The sequence below is a fragment of the Neoarius graeffei genome, chromosome 16 (genome assembly GCF_027579695.1).
Source record: "Neoarius graeffei isolate fNeoGra1 chromosome 16, fNeoGra1.pri, whole genome shotgun sequence".
Lineage (NCBI taxonomy): Eukaryota > Metazoa > Chordata > Actinopteri > Siluriformes > Ariidae > Neoarius > Neoarius graeffei.
Genome location: NC_083584.1, coordinates 20,923,042 through 20,942,348, shown reverse-complemented (window position 1 = coordinate 20,942,348; position 19,307 = coordinate 20,923,042). Strand labels below are relative to the sequence as shown.

Genomic DNA, 19,307 nt, shown 5'->3' with positions numbered 1-19,307 from the left:
AACCTAGAACCTTCTTGGTGTGAGGCCCACAATTCCTTCACATTTTATGTTTAAAAAGGAAGAATATCCTTGTAGAATCTGTCTAAGAATAAACTAAAATGATTAAGATTATCAATCCATCCATTATCTGTAGCCGCTTATTCTGTTCTACGGGGTCACAGGCAAGCTGGAGCCTATCCCAGCTGACAAGGTGCCAGGTCATCATAGGGCTAGCACATAGAGAAACAACTTTTCACACCTACGGTCAATTTAGAGCCACCAGTTAACCTAACCTGCATGTCTTTGGACTGTGGGGGAAACCGGATCACCCGGAGGAAACCCACGTGGACACGGGGAGAACATGCAAACTCCACACAGAAAGGCCCTTGTCGGCCGCTGGGCTTCTTGCTGTGAGGCGGCAGTGCTAACCACTGTGCTGCTCTTATATATCTATCCATCCATTATCTGTCACCGCTTATCCTGTTCTACAGGGTTGTGGGTAAGATGGAGCCTATCCCAGCTGACAAGTTGCCAGGTCATCATCGGGCTGGCACATAGAGAAACAACTTTTCACACCTACGGTCAATTTAGAGTCACCAGTTAACCTAACCTGCATGTCTTTGGACTGTGGGGGAAACCGGAGCACCTGGAGGAAACCCACGCGGACACGGGGAGAACATGCAAACTCCACACAGAAAGGCCCTGTTAGGACTGGGACTGTTTTGGCCTCTAGAGGCCACTGTTATTTCCTTTTCTTGTCATGTTTGTTTTGGCCTCTAGAGGCCGCCACTGTTTCTGTGTTTTATGTTTGTTGTTTTCCATGTGTCTTGTGCCCCGCCTAGTCCTCATTAGTGTCACCTGTGTCCTATTTTAGTTTGTGTATTTATACCCCTGAGTTCAGTCCTCTTGTCACGGAGTCTTTGTGCTGTTATGTTTAGCTCCAGTTACCTTTGTACCGTGTTCCTTGCCTTTTTCTTTTTGGTTTTGCACTTTGCTTTTCTTTTTGGACTTTTGGACTTAGTATTTACTGTTTTTTGGATCTTCTGAGCATTGGTATTTTTGCCTTTTCTTTTCTGGTTTTTTGGCTTTTGTATTTACTTTGGACTTTTGGATATTTTTTATTTTCCCTTCATCTTCTGAGCGTTCTGGATTATCTCTTTTGGACTGTAAATATTGTAAATAAACCTTTTGATACTTTTCTACTTCCGCCTCACACCTCTGCACTTGAGTCATTCCCCTGGTGGCTTAGTGGGGGTTTGCTGGATTATCACATCAGCGAACCAGTTTCGAATCCCAGCAAAACCCTAACAGAAAGACTCCGTCATGACCGACTCAGCAGAGGCTGCTTCAACTGTCTACCTGGCCAACCTTCAGGGAATTATGGCAGCTCCGAAACGCTTCGGAGCGACCATGGACACACATGGACGTATGCTCACGAGCCAACGTGAGGCCCTTGCTCGCCACGAGGTACTGCTTCAGCAAATTGGGAAAACCCTAGCACAGCTGACACCTCTGCCTGCATCTCCTCATCCTGATCCAGCTCCTGTTCCTGCTCCAGTGCCTCCTGCCACACTGTCTCCTTCACCTCGTGAACCCAGCCTTCCTGCACCACAGAGGTATGACGGCAAGCACGGTGAGTGCCGGGAGTTCCTTACCCAGTGCCAACTCACCTTTGAGCTCCAGCCTACCACCTACACTACGGATCGCCGCAAGATCGCCTTTGTGATAACCTTGTTAGCTGGTAAGGCACGAGCTTGGGCAACAGCTATCTGGCAGAGACGGGGACCCGAGTGCTCTGATTTTGAACTGTTTACTGAAGAGATGCTTCGGGTCTTCGATCAAGCAGACATCAGTAAAGGCGCAGCCAGAAAGCTCATGTCCATCCGGCAAGGAGGAAGCGTCGCAGATTACGCCATCTCGTTCCGGACGCTTGCAGCAGTAAGTGGATGGAACGAGACTGCCCTGGTGTCAGCCTTCCACCATGGTCTGTCTGACCCCATCAAGGACAGCCTGGCCTCTATTGGATGCCCAAGTGACCTCGAAACTCTCATCTCACATTCTACTCATCTGGACAACAGGATGAGAGAACACCGCCAAGTCCTGAGCCTCCCCAGCCTCCCTGCCTCTACCTGGAGCCCGTCTACCTCCTCCAGTGACTGTCCAGAACCCATGCAAGTGGGTCGTACTCGCCTCTCCGCATCTGAGAGGGAGCACAGAAGGAGGGACAAGTGCTGCATCTACTGTGGCAAGCCTGGTCACTTCCGAGCATCATGTCCCGAACTCTCGGGAAAAGGACCGCCCCATCCAGCCGAGGGAGGGTTGTGACGGGGCCTACCCTCTCTCCCGGACTCCCTGGCCAAGGAATCTACATCCCGGTCTCCATGTTCTGGGGTGAGTCTGTCCACTCTTGTCAAGCTTTGTTAGACTCAGGGGTGGCTGGGAACTTTATGGATATTCACTTCGCCCAAAGTATCAATGTCCCGACTGCACCTCTTGAAGTCCCACTGTCTGTGTCTGCCCTCGATGGCCAAGCGTTAGGTGATGGAAGAGTCACCCAAGTTACTTCTCCAGTCTTCCTCCAGTCTCAAGGTCACAAAGAAGAAATATCCCTGCACCTGATACCTTCACCTGAGTTCCCAGTTATTTTAGGCCTTTCTTGGCTTACTCGCCACAACCCTCGCATAGACTGGGTAACAAGCCAGGTTGTGGAATGGGGCCCTGCATGCCATGCCTCTTGTCTGCTCTCTAGCTCTCCTGTGTCTCCTGCTGAGCCCCCTGATCTCACTGAGTTATCTCAAGTTCCCACAGAGTACTGGGATCTCAAGGAGGTCTTCAGCAAGAGCAGGGCTGCCGTTCTTCCTCCGCACCAGGCCTACGACTGTGCCATTGACTTGCTCCCTGGGACTACCCCTCCTCGTGGCAGATTGTTTTCCCTCTCTCAGCCAGAACGCAAGGCCATGGAGGAATACCTCAAAGACACCCTGGTCTCTGGGTTCATTTGACCCTCCACCTCACCTGCTGGTGCCGGCTTCTTCTTTGTCGGCAAGAAGGATGGGGGGCTCCGACCATGTATTGACTACAGGGGCCTGAACAAGATCACTGTGCGCAACCGATATCCCCTTCCGCTGATGTCCACAGCATTTGACCTGCTCCAAGGTGCCACCGTCTTCACCAAGTTGGACCTATGGAACGCATACCACCTCATCCGTATCCGACAGGGAGACGAGTGGAAGACTGCTTTTAACACCCCGTCTGGGCACTACGAATACCAGGTGATGCCCTTCGGACTCACCAATGCACCAGCTGTTTTTCAGGCCCTAATCAACGACGTCTTAAGGGACATGATTAACCTGTACGTTTTTGTCTACCTCGACGACATCCTTATCTTTTCCAAGACCATGCAGGAGCACCGCCACCATGTCCGCCAGGTTCTCCAGAGGCTGCTACAGAACAATCTGTTCGCCAAGGCCCAGAAATGCGAATTTCATGTTCCCGAGGTCTCCTTTCTGGGTTTTATCGTACGGACAGGCCAACTCCAAATGGACCCAGCCAAGACCCTGGCCGTCCGGGACTGGCCCACTCCCAAGTCTGTCAAAGAGGTTCAGTGGTTCTTAGGATTTGCTAACTTCTACCGCAAGTTTATCAGGAACTTCAGTTCTGTAGCAGCACCCATGTCGGACCTCACCAAAGGGACAGGTGGATCTTATGTCTGGTCTCCTCAGGCGGAAAAGGCGTTCAAAGACCTCAAGGACTGCTTCTGCATGGCACCCATTCTGGTCCTCCTGGACACCTCCCAACCATTCATCGTGGAGGTGGACGCCTCGGACAGTGGTGTCGGCGCGGTGCTCTCTCAATGTTCGGAAGGAAAGCTGCACCCCTGCGTATACTTCTCCCACCGCCTGAGTCCTGCGGAGTCCCGGTACGATGTGGGGGATCGAGAACTGCTAGCGGTCAAACTGGCCCTTGAGGAGTGGAGGCACTGGCTGGAGGGAGCGCAACATCCATTCCTGGTTTGGTCTGACCACAAGAACCTGGAGTACCTCCAGCAAGCCAAGAGACTGAACCCACGACAGGCTAGGTGGGCCCTGTTTTTCAGTCGGTTTGACTTCACCCTCTCGTACCGCCCCGGCTCCAAGAACACCAAACCTGACGCCCTGTCCAAGCTGTTCTCTGCCACTAACAGGGAGAGTGAAGTCGGGCCTGTTATCCCTGTGTCCCGGATTGTGGCCCCTGTCCGCTGGGGTATTGAGGAGGTCGTCCGACGAGCCCAACGCCAGGACCCTGGTCCTGGGACGGGGCCACCGGGCCTCTTGTACGTCCCACATCAAGCCCGGGCCAAAGTTCTCCAGTGGGGTCACTCTTCCCCTCTCACCGCCCACCCGGGAGCTCGGAGGACCCTGGACTTCCTGAAAAGACGCTTCTGGTGGCCTAACATGGAGAAGGAAGTAAGGTCATTTGTCCTGTCCTGTGAGGTCTGCACCAGAACCAAGAACCCGCGACAGCGTCCCCAGGGTCTCCTGCATCCTCTGACCATTCCCCGGCGTCCCTGGTCCCACGTGGCAGTCGACTTCATCACGGCTCTCCCTGAGTCTCAAGGTAACACTGTCATTTTGGTTATAGTCGACAGATTCTCGAAGGCCTGCCGCTTCATACCACTGTGCAAACTCCCTTCTGCTCTTGAAACAGCCAAACTTATTTTTAATCATGTCTTCCGAGTCTTTGGTCTCCCACAGGACATCGTCTCAGACCGAGGGCCCCAGTTCGCCTCCCGAGTGTGGCACGGGTTCTGCAAGGTCATCGGAGCCACTGCCAGCCTTTCCTCTGGGTTTCACCTACAGTCCAATGGCCAGACGGAGAGGCTCAACCAGGACCTGGAAACCACCCTGCGAGGCCTGGCTATGGATAACCCAACATCGTGGAGCACCTGGCTGCCATGGGCAGAGTACGCCCACAACACCCTGCAGTCATCGGCCACCAAGCTGTCGCCATTCCAGTGCCAATTCGGGTTCCAGCCACCTCTGTTTCCGGACCAGGAGGAGGACGCAGGGGTGCCCTCGGTCAACCAATATGTGAGACGGTGTCGCAAGACCTGGAGCAAGGTCAGGAAGACCCTCATCCAGACCTCCAGAACCAACCAGACTCAGGCCAACTGCCATAGAAGACCTGCCCACGCTTTCCGCCCTGGGCAGCGGGTTTGGCTGCCCCTAGGAACCCCCCACCCCCCCCACATCTTCCAGGGTCAGACTGTGTTCACTGTGCATCGCCTGCTTGACTCCCGCCGGGTCTGCGGCGGGCTTCAATATCTAGTGGACTGGGAGGGCTATGGTCCTGAGGAGCGCTGCTGGGTTCCCGCTCGGGATGTCTTAGATAAAGAACTGTGTCGGGACTTCCATTCGGCCCATCCGGATCGCCCTGGGAACGTCAGGAGACGCTCCTGGGGGGGGGTCCTGTTAGGACTGGGACTGTTTTGGCCTCTAGAGGCCGCTGTTGTTTCCTTTTCTTGTCATGTTTGTTTTGGCCTCTAGAGGCCGCCACTGTTTCTGTGTTTTATGTTTGTTGTTTTCCATGTGTCTTGTGCCCCGCATAGTCCTCACCTGTGTCCTATTTTATGCCATGTACACACGTAGCCGGGTATTTTTAAAACCGAACATTTTCCCCCCCTCCGTTTATAAAAATGTTTTATCCACACCACCTCGTCTTCGAAAAAAATCCCTTCCACACATAACCGAACATCTGCGTTTTCAATCACATTCATAAGCATTCCAAACCTGTAGGTGGCTATTTCCCCAAATCCTACCCCCAATCACATCGCCTGTGCTCTTGGAGCAGTAGTTGGGCTTCTAAAATTAAACATGTAAATAGCACCTGCACAATAATTAACGCTTTCAAGGCACTACTCCGATCCATTACTCTTTAGCTAGCTGCACACTGCGCCAATTTTCAGCGTACCGAGCCAACTGAAGTCGCGAGTCAGGCATAAAGACTAGTTTTCGATGGTACCGACTCATCTCACAGCCGATTCGAAAAACTAATCGGGAGCCAGACTGATCGGCGAGAGTTGCTAGCAATAAATAGCCAATCATATCTTTCGCATATAACACGTGACATCATTAAACACAATTTCTAGCACGAGAAATACGTGTTGGTAGCACCTAATGCAGGTATATACTGTAATTCCATAGACTGAAGCTTTATCCATAGACACAGTGGGCTGGAAAGCCACTCTGCTCAAGTTGTGTGGCTGAATTCCAAATCGCTTTAACTCCCCTATATAAGTGCACTATTTAAGGTTGGGAATAATAGCTCATGCAGCCTAGATAGTGCGCTACATATTCCATGTTGTGTCATTTGTAATTCAGCCTGTAGCATCTTCAAGTGTTGGATTTAACAGTAACTATATCCAATAGCCAATCACAAAGCTATTAAGTTGTCACGTGTCGCTTCAATCGCGACTGCACTCATCAACAGTCGGGGGATATGTGCGTGCCCTGTCGGGAGTCGGCTCTGAAATGGGTCGGTTCGGTACCGCGTGGATCGCCGTGGTGTGCGGCTAGCTTAAGTCCATGCTTAATCTGGCTTCTGCAGTAAACAAAGGTCGCACGTTTGACGTCAGGGCAGATTTGTTGTCATTTTTTTGGCGCAGATTGTTACATTCTAAAACGCAAAACTCCGGTTATCTCTGTCTACACGAAAAGGCATACACGGAGTTTTCAAAAATCTTCACTTTGCCCGGAGTTTTTTTAAATATTCGTTTTGATGTGTTTTCATGTGGATGACAGGCCAAAACGTAGAAAAATATCTTCGATTTAGCAGATACCCGGCTACGTGTGGACGGGGTCTCAGTTTGTGTATTTATACTCCTGAGTTCAGTCCTCTTGTCACGGAGTCTTTGTGCTGTTATGTTTAGTTCCAGTTACCTTTGTACCGTGTTCCTTGCCTTTTTCTTTTTGGTTTTGCACTTTGCTTTTCTTTTTGGACTTTTGGACTTAGTATTTACTGTTTTTTGCATCTTCTGTGCATTGGTATTTTTGCCTTTTCTTTTCTGTTTTTTTGGCTTTTGTATTTACTTTGGACTTTTGGATATTTTTTATTTTTCCCTTCATCTTCTGAGCGTTTTGGATTATCTCTTTTGGACTGTAAATATTGTAAATAAACCTTTTGATACTTTTCTACTTCCGCCTCACGCCTCTGCGCTTGAGTCATTCCCCTGGTGGCTTAGTGGGGGTTTGCTGGATTATCACACCAGTGACCCAGCTTTGAATCCCAGCAAAACCCTAACAGGCCCTTGTCGGCCGCTGGGCTTCTTGCTGTGAGGCGACAGTGCTAACCACTGTGCTGCTCTTATATATCTATCCATCCATTATCTGTCGCCGCTTATCCTGTTCTACAGGGTTGTGGGTAAGATGGAGCCTATCCCAGCTGACAAGTCGCCAGGTCATCATAGGGCTGGCACATAGAGAAACAACTTTTCACACCTACGGTCAATTTAGAGTCACCAGTTAACCTAACCTGCATGTCTTTGGACTGTGGGGGAAACCGGAGCACCCGGAGGAAACCCACGCGGACACGGGGAGAACATGCAAACTCCATACAGAAAGGCCCTTGTTGGCTGTTGGGCTCGAACCCAGAACCTTCTTGATAACCACTACACCACTGTGCCGCCTGATTAAGATTATGTTTTATTAATAAGATCAATTGATAAGATTTTTTTTTTAACTAGGTGAATGAGTTGGCTCAATCCGACTAATGCATGCACCTCAGTGCTGCGCGCGCACTCCGCCTACCGGCAGCTCAACGGAATGAGGGGGCAGCGGCGTTACCATGGCGCTCACGAATAAAGGCGCGCGTGCAAGCTCACTTTTAAACACCCCGAGCGAGCGCGCGCGATGACCGGCGCAGTGAAAGATCTCATCTATCACCATCATCGGTTTTCATTCCCGTGACAGGAGCGCGCTGATGGCCGCGGGTCCGGTCTGTGCCGGTCACCACCACCTGCGTGTGTGCTGTTCGGGCTAAATGGAGGAACGGTGCGGACTTTCGTTCTCCTCCTGCACGAGCGCTCGGTTCGAACAAAACGGGCTTTGTGGGTTTCTTCCCGTGATAATCCGGTTTTATTTCGGGGGGGATCTGACCGCTGTTCGGGATTAGGCGCATACGTTACTGGGGTGCCGCTTGAGAGCTCGCGCACTGCGCGGTCTTTTGTTTCAGAAAGACTCTGAAGTCTCGGTGTCGGTCTCGAGCGCGGAATCACTCCGTTCTCCGGTGCTGCTATGAGTTCCTGGCTGCTCACATACTGTAACCTCATTGTCCGTAGTGCGGTCCTCATTGCTGCGTTCGTTGCCTTTGCATCCTCTCTTTCGGGTGAGTAACACAACTGATGGGTTTTATCATCATCATCATCATCATCATCATCATCAGGCTCCTTGTTTCCCTGAGACTCCACAGGGATCCTAGAGTTTTCATTTTTACACTGAGTATAGATATATGATTAGGATGCCGAGTCTGAAGTCAAGGAATGATATAGCCTACTGTTGGGGTCATGACCAAAAAAAAAAAAGAGGGGTGTTTAAAAAAGACCTTAATTCACACAGCTAAAATGAAAAAAAAAAAAAAAAGAGTATGCCAGCTTTAGTGTGAATTAAGGTCTTTTTAAGGTCTCTTTAAACACCCTCCATGTGCTGTTCTTATAATTATCAATATTTTTTTTAGGGGGTCATATACACTACCGTTCAAAAGTTTGGGGTCACCCAGACAATTTTGTGTTTTCCATGAAAAGTCACACTTTTATTTCCCACCATAAGTTGTAAAATGAATAGAAAATATAGTCGAGACATTTTTCTGGCCATTTTGAGCATTTAATCGACCCCACAAATGTGATGCTCCAGAAACTGAATCTGCTCAAAGGAAGGTCAGTTTTATAGCTTCTCTAAAGAGCTCAACTGTTTTCAGCTGTGCTAACATGATTGTACAAGGGTTTTCTAATCATCCATTAGCCTTCTGAGGCAATGAGCAAACACATTGTACCATTAGAACACTGGAGTGAGAGTTGCTGGAAATGGGCCTCTATACACCTATGGAGATATTGCACCAAAAACCAGACATTTGCAGCTAGAATAGTCATTTACCACATTAGCAATGTATAGAGTGTATTTCTGATTAGTTTAAAGTGATCTTCATTGAAAAGAACAGTGCTTTTCTTTCAAAAATAAGGACATTTCAAAGTGACCCCAAACTTTTGAACGGTAGTGTTTGTGTGTGTGTGTGTGTGTGTGTATATATATATATATATATATATATATATATATATATATATATATATATATGGCAGCACGATGGTGTAGTGATTAGCACTGTCGCCTCACAGCAAGAAGGTCCGGGTTCGAGCCCCGTAGCCGGCGAGGGCCTTTCTGTGCAGAGTTTGCATGTTCTCCCCGTGTCCGCGTGGGTTTCCTCCGGGTGCTCCGGTTTCCCCCACAGTCCAAAGACATGCAGGTTAGGTTAACTGGTGGCTCTAAATTGACCGTAGGTGTGAAAAGTTGTTTCTCTATTTGCCAGCCCTATGATGACCTGGCAACTTGTCATCTGGGATAGGCTCCAGCTTACCCACAACCCTGTAGAACAGGATAAGCGGCTACAGATAATGGATGGATAGATATATAAGAGCAGCACAGTGGTTAGCACTGTCGCCTCACAGCAAGAAGGTCCGGGTTCGAGCCCAGCGGCCGACGAGGGCCTTTCTGTATGGAGTTTTCATGTTCTCCCCATGTCCGCGTGTCCCCCACAGTCCAGAGACATGCAGGTTAGGTTAACTGGTGACTCTAAATTGACCGTAGGTGTGAATGTGAGTGTGAATGGATGTCTGTGTCTATGTGTCAGCCCTGTGATGACCTGGCGACTTGTCCAGGGTGTACCCCGCCTTTCGCCCGTAGTCAGCTGGGATAGGCTCCAGCTTGCCTGCGACCCTGTAGAACAGGATAAAGCAGCTAGAGATAATGAGATGAGATGAAATATATATGGCGGCACGGTGGTGTAGTGGTTAGCACTGTCGCCTCACAGCAAGGTCTGGGTTAGAACCCAGCAGCCAACGAGGGCCTTTCTGTGTGGAGTCTGCATGTTCTCCCTGTGTCTGTGTAGGTTTCCTCCCACAGTCCAAAGACATGCAGGTTATGTTAACTGGTGACTCTAAATTGACCGTAGGTGTGAATCTGAGTGTGAATGGTCGTCTGTGTCTATGTGTCAGCCATGTGATTACCTGGCGACTTGTCCAGGGTGTACTCCACCTCTCGCCCATAGTCAGGTGGGACAGGCTCCAGCTTGCCTGCAACCCTGTAGGACAGGATAAGCGGCTTCAGATAATGGATGGATATATATATATATATATATATATATATATATATATATATATATATATATATATATATATATATATATATATACATGGTTGTGCAAAGATATGAAGTTCATCTTCAAGTAGTGAATGCATATTTCACGAGTGAGCAAAGCGAACGAGTGATATATTTTTCAACACAAGAAGATAAACAGCCCTGTGATAACCTGGCGACTTGTCCAGGGTGTACCCCGCCTTTCGCCCGTAGTCAGCTGGGATAGGCTCCAGCTTGCCTGCGACCCTGTAGAACAGGATAAAGCAGCTAGAGATAATGAGATGAGATGAGAAGAAGATAAACTTCATATATTCACGCCACTGTGTAATGTTCTTTATATTATATGGACACAGCCACAATACATACATAAGTTAACCAAAAGAATGTTAATTTTGAACCAGTTCGCCATTTTGACAACGTGCATCCAGTCTGTGAGAAAACATTGGGAGTGACATCATCAGAGCGAAATATCTGGAAATATTATATATACAGGACACTTTTTCCATGGAAGAAAAACATGTCCTATTCCCGTGTAGCAGGTTTCCTTCATTTTTGGTGTGATAGCATGCAATATTGTTAGCATATTGCTTATCCTACATGTATTATATCACTCTACCCAATGGAGAATGAGTGTTAAATATGGCTTACGATATTGCATGGTTGTCAAGACGACGTGACGTCACACATCCGAGACGTATAACTTCCAAGTTAGCGAGCGACTGTGACGATTTGTAAACAAATATGGCTGGCAGGTTTGCTTTGTTAAATATGGAAGATTTTGAGAGAGTTTTGAAAGAGAAAGACGCGTTGAATACCCAAAAGGAATGTATAATAATAATAATAATAATAATAATATTGGCTGGCTTTGTTTCGTGGTTTATCAGATATACTTCATTCTGCTACTCGTCTTCAACTCGTTCAATATCATGATAGCTGAATGGAATATATCTGATATACCACAAAAAAAGCCAGCCAATATTATTTAAATATGTCACTCAGCTCCATGATGTATTTTGTATGAAAAATGTGAGTTTTCCAACATGAGAATATCAACTTCATACTGTATCTTCAATTCACCGTGTGATTTTCTGTATTATATAGACGCATTCACAAAGAAAAAGTACCCAAATTTATCAAAAACAGTTCATACACAGCAAAATCCCCAGTGTTGAATTAATTTAACACACTACTGTGTTTATATATTTCCAGTTGGACACAAATTAACTTTGAAAGTGTTAATTCAACACTGAGGAATTTGCTGTGTAGATTTCCTCACAAGTGAGGATATTGGAGAGACACACACACACACACACACACACACACACACACAAACTCATATTAGGTCTAATTTTCCCCACTAAAAATGAATCACGTGATTTTTTGCAACATTACATCATGTATTGTGATAACACTGAGTCTGTTGTTTAATCAATGGCATGTTAAACAACTTTCTGTACAGCAGCACTGACAGGAAGCTGAAACCTACATGCTTCATTCATTCATCTTCAAAAACCGTATTATCCTGCCCTGACCAGATTGTGGTGAATCTGGAGCACAAAGAACCCATAAACACTGGCCCAAATACACCCTGGATGGGATGCCAGTGCATTCAAATTCACACACTTGTTCACTAATGGGGGAAAATAGAGTAGTCAGTCATGGCATGTTTTTGAGAGTTTGGAGGAAACCAGAGAACCCAGAGAAAACTCACAGGGACATGAACAGATACTCGACGCAGCTCAGGATCACATCAGAGTAGCGCTACCGACCCTCTGTGCTGCTGTATTCACTAACTTACTATTTCCTAATGAGCTGTTTAATTTTTAATTTTTTTTTTTTGCTTAACAGGTACATAGCCATTCAACTGCATTCAGTGTCCCGTCCTGCATATTTTACCTCACCACTTCCTCAAGGCTTAGAATTTCCCTGTCATGCAAATGTTTTATTTTTATGACCTTTAACCTCACAAAGTGCTCGTAACTGAGGTAATGAGCAACGAAAGAAAAGAGCATGAATTGGAATATTGTTCTAACTGATCCACAAAAATTAGTTGGCCTTCCATGATGGAGAAAGGTTCTCAAAGCTTTATAAAAAATATTGAGCTTTGTTCATAATGTGTGTACATCTTGTCTTTCATTTTGTTCCTGCATTGCAGCAGATAATAAGTGTGGGTCACCTCTTGTCTCGACTTGTCAAGAATGCCTGAGCCGTGGACCAGATTGTGCCTGGTGCTTTCAGAAGGTAATGTGAAGACTTCAACAATGAGATGTTTGTCTTGGTGGACTCCGTCCTTTTTTTTTTTTTTCAACCTACCAATCAGATATGGTAACGTTTAGTCTGATAGGTCCTGAGGAACCCCACACATGTAGACTGTTGCTCTTTCCTCCAGCACTGGGCCTTCTGGCTCTTAAAGGGCCGAGAGTCCCTTTAAGCTCCAGCAGCCTCTTAAACAAGCTGCTTAGGGCTGGAGTGGCCGTGGGAACCCATTTAAAGGGCCGAGAAGTCTGCAAACAGAGGCTGCACAGTCAGGTGCTTTCCCAGCCCACACACAGACCATGACTGCCCACTAATCTGGATGCAAGAGATAGGGCTTCACACTTTGACGGATATTTTTGACCTCACAAAAAGCTGCATGACGAAAGACATACTACACTCTGTTCAAAAAGCTGTGGTATCTTTCATCACTTATTTTTAGTAACCTTTTTACTCCTACACACACACACACACACACTGATCAATAACACAGTTTAGTCATTTGTTGATGGAAAGTTCATGGCTGTTTGTTCCACCGTCTACAATGTCTGTGTGTTTTGTCTAAAATCTGTGCACATTTCATAAAAAATTACAAAATAAAATGCCACATCTGGGGGAGGTAAAGTTTGAGATTTAATCTCTGGTGGCAGTTAATTTTCCAGTGAGACCACCATTCATCATGATTCTCATGAATAATCTATTATTAACCCATATCATACTGTAATAAACGTCAGTACATAAAAAAACTACTGTATATTAAACGACGCATGTTGAGTCACATTTGGTTGTTTCATGGGAAGTGGCACATCAATGAGCCTCATGGGTGATTAAAAAAAAATTAAAAATGAGCTGATTATCAATACACATATCAGGACCCAAAAGTACATATGCTTGGTAAAAGGATGAACTGGGTGCGAATAGCCTAGAAGGATGATGGGAATTTCCCCTCCACATTAGGTGATTAGGTGGGTGAATATTTTATCATCATACAATTAACAGTTATTCCAAAAAATCGAGCTGAACATGAGCTGGTAGCCAACGAGGCGCATAGCGCTGGGTTGGCTATAAGCCATGTATGACAATATTGAGTGGAATAACTGTTTTATTCTATCAACATTCACTGGATTTTGAGAAGCAGAGCATTTTTATTTTTATTTTTTGCAAATTTGATGAATAAAAACTTTGTACAAAACGTCCGACAAAATCGTTTCCGCTTAGAATGTAAACAATCTGGCGAAATGATGGTAGCAATTTGTGAAAAATACTATAATAATAATAATAATAATAATAATAATAATTCTTGAAAACTAAAATCAGATATGTTCTTACCATCAAATACTTCCATATTTTGTTGCTTTTTAAAATATTTTTTGGGGTTTTGTTTTCGAGTACAATTTTAATTTCGTCCTCGGTTGGTTCAGCAACACACTCCACCATTTTCTTCTTCTTCTTTAGGGTTTTTTGGCGGTTGACAAACCAACTTAAAGGTGCATTACCGCCACAGACTGGCCTGGAGTGTGAAACAGGAGATATTGGGGGGGGGGAAGCTATATTCTTTTAGCTAGTTCTGTTTTGGGTCAGCATGGTGGTGTGGTGGTTAGCACTGTCACTTCACAGCAAGAAGGTTCTGGGTTCAAGCCCAGTGGCTGACGAGGGCCTTTCTGTGTGGAGTTTGCATGTTCTCCCTGTGTCCGCGTGGGTTTCCTCCGGGTGCTCCGGTTTCCCCCACAGTCCAAAGACATGCAGGTTAGGCTAATTGGTGGCTCTAAATTGACCATAGGTGTGAATGTGAATGGTTGTTTGTCTCTATGTGTCAGTCCTGTGATGACCTGGCGATTTGTCTAGGGTGTACCCCGCCTCTCGCCCATAGTCAGCTGGGATAGGCTCCAGCTTGTTCACAACCTCGTACAGGATAAGCAGCTACAGATAATGGATGGATAGTTCTGTTTCTTTTAAATACTTGATAGCAAAGTGATATATCTGACTCAATATGCTCCGCCATTTTGTTTTTCTCTGCTCACGGTATATGAGCTGATATCCTAGTTGTAGAGTAGACAATCAGAGTGCACGATTGCTCATGTGGATATAATAATTATTGTTATTGCTAAGTGGCCAGTTGTTAGTATTTTCATTGTTGTTCTTTATAATGAGTGACATTTCTTTCACTAGACCAATACAGGGTTGTTGTTTTCTTTTTAACTCTTCTGTTCCAGTTTTTTTTTTAGGTCTTCCAGCCTAAGCCAGGAGTACTGGTGAAAGTTACATATGAGCTATTCTAGACCAAAGATGCTACAGATATGTTGGGGTAAATCAGGGACTTTCGCTCTTATCTGCAAAGGGCCAGTGTGGCTGCATATTTTCATTCCAGTCACACCTGTTATTTCACATCAGTTTATTTTTGCCCTCAATTGATTATAAGGTGTGGCTCTTGCTTGGTTGAAATGAAAGCTTACAGCCTCACCATATCTTTACAGATAAGACTGACGATCTCTTAGACAGATGGATGGATGGTTGATGTTTGAATTTCATCTGTATTTTTTGCAGAATGTTTGAAAATGCAGTGCCTCCTGGGCCTGTTAAATGTTAAATTGATTTCTAAGAGTAAAAACTATCATTTTCACTCGTCCTAACCTACACTTTGGGAATTACAGACTGTACGTTTTATGTGATTTGCATGAACAGCAGTGTCATTAAAGTTCCAGTATGGAAATTCAAACTGAAATGTTTTTTTTAAACAAACCACACCCTGAATGTACCTTTGGTAACTCACCGTATTCTGTCCCAGCCAGCTATAGTCACATGATCACATGACAATCAGGTGTTTTCCTGTAATTAAGCATCCACTCAACATTCCTTTCTGGCAAAAGAAATGAGTTTGGCTTCAGAACCTGTAAGAAAGCCTGAGCTGACTGACCTTCCTCTTAGACTGAAGGCCAACTAGGAATCAACATTAACTTTTGAAAGAAGAACCCAAACAACTGTGACAGTTTTATATTTTAAGAGGAAATAGTTAGGGAGGGACCTCCAACAGTCTAATGCTAGGGTTATATACATACTGTATACTTATGTGTATACATGAACACACTCAAAATGGCTACTTCGTGTACCATGCGTTCATTCTGGGGTTATTTGTGCAAATCCGAAAACTGTACGTGATCATTATAATACATTTATATCGTGCTTTTGTCACACTCAAGGTTGGTTAAAAACAAAACGAAAAATTTACGAGCAGGAAGAATGAGTGTTTGGTGCAGTACCAATGTAAATATGGGGTAGTACGTGAAGCCATGCACCAAACAACACAAGGGTGGCAGTGGTTGTGAAACATTATCTCTTGATGGACAAGATTTATTTATTTATTTATTTAATGGCCTGGTATCAATCTCTGTTGGTGCCACTGTTTCTGCCAATTTGTGAAGATACCCACTATTATAGCTTTGACCACTCCTGTCAACTTCACTGTTTACATTGTTGGTATTTAACAGTTATTCCACGAAATCGAGTCGTGCATGATCTGAAAGTCGACGAGGCGTGTAGCACCGAGTCGGCTATCAGCCATGTACGACGAGATTGAGTGGAATAGCTATTTTATTCTATCCGCATTCACTGGATTTTGACATTTTTATTTTTTGCAAAATTGATCAATAAAAACTTTATACAAAACATCTGACAAAATCATTTCCGCTTAGAATGTAAACAAACCGGCGAACTGACAGTAGCAATGTGTGAAAAATGCAATAATAATTCTTGAAAAATAAAAAGATACATTCTTCCCATCAAATACTTTTATTCCATATTTTGTTGCTTTTTAAAAAAAATATTTTTTAGGGTTTTGTTTTCAAGTAGAGTTTTTATTTAGGCCTTGGTTGGTTCAATAACATGGTCCGCCAGTTTCTTCTTTTTCTTTAGGGTTTTTTGGCAGTTGGCAAACCAACTTAAAGGTGTATTACCACCACCAACTGGGCTGGAGTGTGGAACAGGAGATATTGGGGGGGGGGGGGGGACAAAACTATATTCTTTTAGCTATTTCTGTTTCTTTTAAATACTTGATAACAAAGTGGTATATCTGACTTGATGCGCTCTGCCATTTTGTTTTTCTCTACTCATGGTATATGAGCTGATATCCTAGTAATAGAATAGCCAATTAGAGCATGCGATTGCTCATATCCAGTGAATGTGGATAGAATAAAATAAGTTATTCTGAAGCTGATGACGTTTCAGGTCTAACTTACCCCCCGATGGACACAGCTTTTAGCTCTCCTGATGTACAAAATATACTCAGGTATTTTAAGTGAACAATCCTGCTTACGTAGCTGCTGCATATGGATAATCACACAGCACATGCAGCTGCAAGAAAATTCTTGATATTTTCAGTCTTTTCAGGTTTTCCACACCACCCCATTGCTATGATCCCTCCACTTGCTTCCTATAACTGCCTGCATCAGATTTAAAACACTGATGCTTGTCTAGAAAGTGAAAAATGGACCAACAACCACCTACTTTTAAGCACTTATCACACCCCGCACTGTACAGTCTTCTAGGACTGCTCGATTGGTCCTACCATCTCTCAGGGTACAAGGAAGGCATACATCAAGACTCTTCTCTGGTGGCATCTAGGTGATGAACTAAACTTCCCCTGGATGTCAGAAAAGCTGAGTCACTGGCTATCTTCAAAAAATGACTAAAGACCTACTTCTTCATGGAGTACTTAAATAAGTGCTTGTGCTGTCTAAGTTTCTCATACTATATGACCTCCGCGATAGACTTTTTTTAGACTGATAGTACTTTTAGTCTGTGACCTAGTGAACTGTTATCAGGATGCATTTATTGATAGGAACTTTAAAGCACTTCTGTTATTTGCTCTGGGTAATATAATATCATCTGTTAAATGCCATAAATGTAGATATAAATAATTATGGTTGAAGTGTTTGGCCAATTGTCTGAAGATCATGAGTTGGAATCCTACGGATGCTACAGCTGCCTGTAATTGGAAATGAATTTGGACCTGTTTGGTAGGGATAGGCTTTCTCTTTCCTTGTCAGTCAGATCAAATCTAGCCAATCATGGTTGTCTGCTAGCTTGTGTATACTGTTGGTGCAAAACGAGGTCCATTTTCTGTTATATTGATGTAGCAACTACTTGGAAAGATGTTCTGGCTTCAGATGTGATCCCGATTACAACTTCTTCAGAATGCTGTGGCAAGCCTTTTGACCAGATCCAAGAAGAGAGATTATATCTCTCCAGTTCTGGCATCTTTCCCCTGGCTTTCTGTAAAATACAGAGTAGAATTGAAAACTCCGCTCTTTGTTTTTTGAAGACCTCACTGAACGGGCACCCACTTACTGTACTGTACAGTATATCTCTGATCTTTTCCTCTGCCATTCCATCCCCAGAAACCTTTTCTGTGATCCAAGTTCAAAGTTTCCAGCTCAAAGGAAAAGGGGACTCGCTCCTTCTCTGTTACTAGGCCCAGGCTTTCAATCTCAGTGTTGGTTAGCACTCAGCTTAGTATTACTTTTTTTTAATTTGGCTTTCGAGTCAGGCTGAGTTAGAACTGTCCTTCCAGTCAGTGGCTAATTTAATTACATAATCGAGTATTTTTTCCTGTATAAGTAATACACTACAGTAAAAAACACATCTATTCAAATCAGTGCAGTATTTTCAATGAAAACAAAAACCCAATAAGCCATTCCATACTTTTGATTTGTATTACATATCCAGTATGTGCATTTTGTGATAACAGAACTTTCTGGATGGAGCACACATTAGCAAGAGATGTGATTCTGCTGCTCAGCTTATGCTTAAAGGCTGCGGGGAAGAGTTTATTGAGAACCCTGGAGTTAAAGTGGAGGTGAACATGACACTAAGCAGTTCCCAGGTGACTCCTCGAGACATCTCCATCCAGCTGCGACCAGGTAAGGAACAGCAAGACGAGACAATTCAACCTCCTTTGAACCACTTTCTCATTCTGTTTTCATTCCTCGCTTGTTTATACTCATTGGTGTATTGCGTCATCATACTGTAGAGTATCGCTTGTTTTGAAAAGTGTCAAGTAACGATATCATTTCCTGTCTCAGGCAGTGAGGCGAGCTTCACAGTGGAAGTGAAACAGTTGGAGTTGTATCCAGTAGACCTGTACTACCTGGTGGACGTCTCTGCCTCCATGCAGGAGAACCTGGACCGGCTGAAGACTGTTGGAATGAGCCTTTCTCACCGCATGAAGGAGCATTCCAGTGATTTCCAAGTGGGGTTTGGATCATTTGTGGACAAGCCAGTCTCTCCGTATATTGATGTACATCCTTCAAAAATCAGTAACCCTTGCAGGTAAGTGGGCTTTTGAAATGTTTGCTGTCATTGATGGTGTTTCAAAATGCAAGGGACATTTCAATTGAACACGTATGGCTTTACTTTACATTACATTACATTAACGGCATTTAGCAGACGCTCTTATCCAGATCGATGGACAATGTATCCAGAGCAGCCTGGGGAGCAGTTGGGGGTTAGGTGCCTTGCTCAAGGGCACTTCAGCTATTCCTGTTGGTCCAGGGAATCAAACCAGCAACCTTTTTGTCCCAAAGCTGCTTCTCAAAGCTGGCTTCCCCATGGCTTTAAGGACACAGATTAATCCTAGTCTTAAGTTTATAATTTTTTTGTAGTTACCTCGCCCTGGGATGGAGTCCACCAGGGGGCGAG

At 45.0% G+C, this 19,307-nt stretch overlaps 1 protein-coding gene across 3 annotated transcripts in view; it reads left to right on the top strand.

Annotated features, from left to right (window-relative positions):
• The first annotated feature begins 7,778 nt into the window (after window positions 1-7,778).
• The window catches only part of itgb8 (integrin, beta 8), a 58,436-nt gene continuing 46,907 nt past the window's right edge, over window positions 7,779-19,307 (top strand). For all 3 annotated transcript variants that reach the window (XM_060942619.1, XM_060942617.1, XM_060942618.1), the window contains exons 1-4: window positions 7,779-8,340; window positions 12,517-12,602; window positions 18,358-18,529; window positions 18,692-18,938. In XM_060942619.1, the coding sequence (XP_060798602.1) occupies window positions 8,250-8,340; window positions 12,517-12,602; window positions 18,358-18,529; window positions 18,692-18,938 (596 nt within the window). In that variant the 5' untranslated portion in view covers window positions 7,779-8,249. The remainder of the gene's footprint in view (window positions 8,341-12,516; window positions 12,603-18,357; window positions 18,530-18,691; window positions 18,939-19,307) is intronic.